Consider the following 4,513-nt stretch of genomic DNA (forward strand, 5'->3'; position numbering starts at 1 on the left):
GTGTTTTTGAAAATAATGAAATACACATTTATCGGTGTTCAAAAGTTGAAGTTTACCAAATATATTACAAAGTACTATCTGTATGCTTTTGTATCAATTTACTTCTGTCAAGTATCAAATATATTTTTATAGATTCAAGCTATTGACATCACAAAGAATTTTACATCTTTGGGATGAATATTGAACCTCACAGTATCTTTGGAATGAATATTGAACTTTACAGCATCTTTGGACTGAATATTGAATTATACAGATCTTTGGCATGAATATTGAGCTCTGAGTATCTTTGGCATGAATATTGAACTTTGCAGTATCTTTGGAATGAATATTGGACTCTGTAGTATCTTTGGAATGAATATTGAACTTTACAGTATCTTTAGCATGAATATTGAACTTTACAGTATCTTTGGAATGAATATTGAATTCTGCAGTGTCTCTGGAATGAATATGGAATTCTACAGATCTTTGGAATGAATATTGAACTTTACGGTATCTCTGGAATGAATATTGAACTTTACAGTATCTTTGGAATGAATATTGAACTTTACAGCATCTTTAGAATGAATATTGAACTTTACAGTATCTCTGGAATGAATATTGAATTCTACAGATCTTTGGAATGTATATTGAACTCTGCAGTATCTTTGGAATGAATATTGAACTTTGAAGTATCTTTGGAATGAATATTGATTTCTACAGATCTTTGGAATGAATATTGAACTTTACAATATTTTTGGAATGAATATTGAACTTTACAGTATCTTTGGAATGAATATTGGACTTTACAGTACCATCTGTATTTACTTGTGACCTGTTTATCAGCCCTGCTGGGTTGTCCTGAAGTAGGACGCGGTTCTCATGGTTTGTCTCGTAAGAGTAATTCCATTTTTATCTGAAAGTTCTGACTTGGAACTGATAAGGACTCTGAAAATGTCGTACATGTACTTGACAATATTTTTCTGCGTTTCGTTGTCTTTTCTTCAGGTATCAAATCAAAAGTGAGTTTTTAACAAAATGATATCAATTACCTTTCAGATTTTCATTTTCTTCTGTAGTAAAGATGATATCTAAACGACCTCGATGTAATATGAGTTTTCATCAATAAATGAAATACTGATCAGCATCGTGTACCTACTTCTCGTGTTTCTTTCTACAGACTTTCATATTTCCTGTTGTTGAAAATGCTAAATAATTAATCCTGTTGTTGAAAATGCTAAATAATTAATCCTGTTGTTGAAAATGCTAAATAATTAGCGGAATATACATGCATGTTTAGAATTGCATTTCTGTTTTAGTATTGATAAAATTAAAATGTAAGGCATATCATGAAATGCTAGATTTGTGATGAGAAAAATCGTGTAGATTTCTTTCCCAAATGTCTTAGCTATAGTAAATCGCTTGAAGAATTGTAAATGTCGTATTTATCAATTGACAACTCTCACTAACGGTACTTCATCTCATATAAACAAAAAATATGTCATCTGAAAGCATTTCTTTCTGTTTAGAACAATACCTATACATACGTACGATTCCCTTTTGTCACATCTTACAAATGGGGCACGTGTTACCTACCTTTTCAACACAACAACCTGCCAACCGGTCTCGTCCAGAGGCAGTAACAAAAATCTTCCAATATTTGGTGGCGAAATTAAATTCTTTTTAACTTCGAAGAGTTCAGAGAGCACAGCTGGACAACTTGTATTCAATCAAGACAATATAGGAAATGACGAGAGAGGTTAGTGCATTGTATCCAATTTGTAGACATCTTAAAAGTGCGAAATAGTTTTGTAAAAACTAGCAAACATTAGTGCCCCAAAACTGACCTTCGACGAATCATTATTGTTGAGTTTAGGTTTAAACATATTAATGAAATGTTTTTCCTTTTCACATCTCTGAATGTAACTTCCACCTGTAAACTTGTAAAATGGAAATATGTTGAATTGTTTTTGTCCACAAACATCTAAATATTCACTTAGTTGAATTAGCTAAATATCGAGTGAAAGGAGAAATAGCTCTCTTGTGTATAAGAGCAGAAAACAACCAGAGGAATGTTTCAAGGTTAGATGAAGAAATGGATAGAAAACTGAAGGAAAACGCAAGTGGGTTTATTTTGGAAACGCATTTTACAAAGCGAACGCTCTACGACCGAGCTACCGCGACTGGTACAGCATACCCCCTCCATTAGTGTATATTTAATTTTGCTAAGGTTCCCCTGTTCCTAGCAAATAATATGAGACGCATAGTGCATGTAATCGTTTAATGCTGGTGTTAGCTTATTTTAGGATACTATTGGTGTTCTGAAATTGTGAATAAGGTAAATTGGAGATATAAGATATATGACTGTCATAACACACTGTAAAAATTCAAAGTGTGAACAAGGTACATATATACACATGTATGTTTAAGTATATAATGTGTTTGATGCATTATAGTTCCAAACCAGTTATGGATATAGTATAATGGATCTATAATGTAGCATGCAGTGTTTATATTATATTATCAGACTTTGTTCCACGTGATAAACATTAAAGAAAGTACACGATACGGGTAATACTGAGTTAATATCACATATATAAGCTTATCAATATGCTTCTAAAATACGATTTTAGTTGTGTTTCATATAGGAACGATATTTAAAGCTCTTTTTGGTATTAAAAATACTGCAATGTCTATTTTAACAGTGTCGGAAGGCTTTAATCAAACAAACTAAAAACCTAGTCGCTATAAAATTATTTTTGTCAACACATTTTTAACTTCCGACATGGAATGTGGTTTATTTTATTGTTGTATGTAAACGTATCATCTTATTGGTCACAGGGGCAATAAGCGAAGATGTTTTATCCATATATATTGTGAATGACACGGCGATGATCCTATATGGCAACTCGGGTTTCTTTGCCAACAACACCCAAAACATTCAGATGGTCATCTGCAATTGGACTTCTGGTGATGGAAAGTGAGTGAAATACGCAAGGATAATTCAACATTCTGATTTAGAGTGTAAATTAATATGCAAAACGAATTCCATTACATTTCCCATCCATCCTTAGAATACGCCATTCTTATAACAGAGAATATAAGGAGGACGACATTTTGTTATCACTATTGGCTATTTCAATTCTGTTGATATATCATTTTTCTGTGATTCTTTTGTATATTTTCTTATTTTTCAAAATCTAATTTCAAATCATCTTTTTCTTGCAAAATTACTTGGTCATTCTAATAATGATAAAGCGGAGTCTAACAATGTATCACATACGTTCTACAGGGGATTCTGATAATGATAAAGCGGAGTCTAACAATGTATCACATACGTTCTACAGGGGATTCTAATAATGATAAACCGGAGTCTAACAATGTATCACATACGTTCTACAGGGGATTCTGGGTAAAGGAGCCTTTAACACCAAGTAAATTGAATTCATACAACGAACTCCGGACAGCAATGGTATCTGGAGAGACTGTTCGATTTGTAGTCACTACCAAGGGATGTAAATGTCCCCCGGGCGAGAATTGTGGTGATGTTTATGTAGGAGGATACGTAAAAGGTAATTTGTAGTAACACAAAAGTACGTAAAGGCGTGTGCATAATAAAAATAATAATCAAAATAAGTCCATCGCAAAAGGTAAAGATTGGATCTTTGTCGTCCAGTTTAGACTTAAGAGTGAGTTCTTCTGATTCGAAATTGCCTGTCGTCGTCATTGTTGTAAACTTTCACATTTTCGACTTCTTCCAGAACCACTGAACTTATTTCATCCAAACTTTGCCTCAGAGCAAGAGTAATGAGATTTAGTTTTGTTCAAATGAAAGGGTTTTCTCCTTTACAAGTAAGAAAAAGACAGGGCGGGATGTTTGAAAGTATTCTCATACAATACTGAATCATAAAAGCGCATACTTAATATATACAGCATGTGTATGAAAGCTTCCTTGTACATGAAAAGGTGAATATAACGAACAGTGATCAATCTCATAACTCCTATAAGTAATCGGGAGTTGGGTAAACATGGACCCCTGAACATAACAGAGGTGGGATCAGATGCCTAGGAGAAGTAAGCATCCCCTGTCGATCGGTCACACACACCGTGAGCCGTATAGCTTGATCAGATATACGGAGTAATCCGTTGTCAAAATCAATGGACAAGAATGGTCTAACTAATTGGTATGAAACACACCAGACAGCTTTTGTACTCATTATTCCCATAGTCAGAAAAGTCTTGACACGTTGAGTTTGAAAATGTTTACCCCAGAGTGGACTTTGTCGAAAGAGTGTTCAGAATTCAAAGTATCAGAAAGATAAGCTTGTGAAGTATCTTTTGATTGATTGTATATTGTTTAACGCCCTTCTCGAATCTTTCACTCATAAGATGTTTCAAAGGTCTTGACATGTTGAGTTGAAAAATGGTAATCTTTGAAATAGACGCGGTCAATCAGGGCAAATATCAAAGTTAGGAGAGGTGGCCGACATCCTTACAGTATAAAAATTGTCATTTTCGCTGGATGGAGTAAAACACT

General features: G+C 33.7%; 1 protein-coding gene across 1 annotated transcript in view; it reads left to right on the top strand.

The window, feature by feature from the left end:
- Positions 1–829: 829 nt before the first annotated feature.
- LOC125680943 (uncharacterized) overlaps positions 830–4,513 on the top strand; it is a 4,450-nt gene continuing 766 nt past the window's right edge. Inside the window, exons 1-4 of the mRNA XM_048920779.2 lie at positions 830–998; positions 1,506–1,735; positions 2,818–2,956; positions 3,379–3,548. Of these exons, the coding sequence (XP_048776736.2) occupies positions 859–998; positions 1,506–1,735; positions 2,818–2,956; positions 3,379–3,548 (679 nt within the window). The 5' untranslated portion in view covers positions 830–858. The remainder of the gene's footprint in view (positions 999–1,505; positions 1,736–2,817; positions 2,957–3,378; positions 3,549–4,513) is intronic.

Source organism: Ostrea edulis, chromosome 6 (assembly GCF_947568905.1).
Source record: "Ostrea edulis chromosome 6, xbOstEdul1.1, whole genome shotgun sequence".
In the NCBI taxonomy this organism is placed as follows: domain Eukaryota; kingdom Metazoa; phylum Mollusca; class Bivalvia; order Ostreida; family Ostreidae; genus Ostrea; species Ostrea edulis.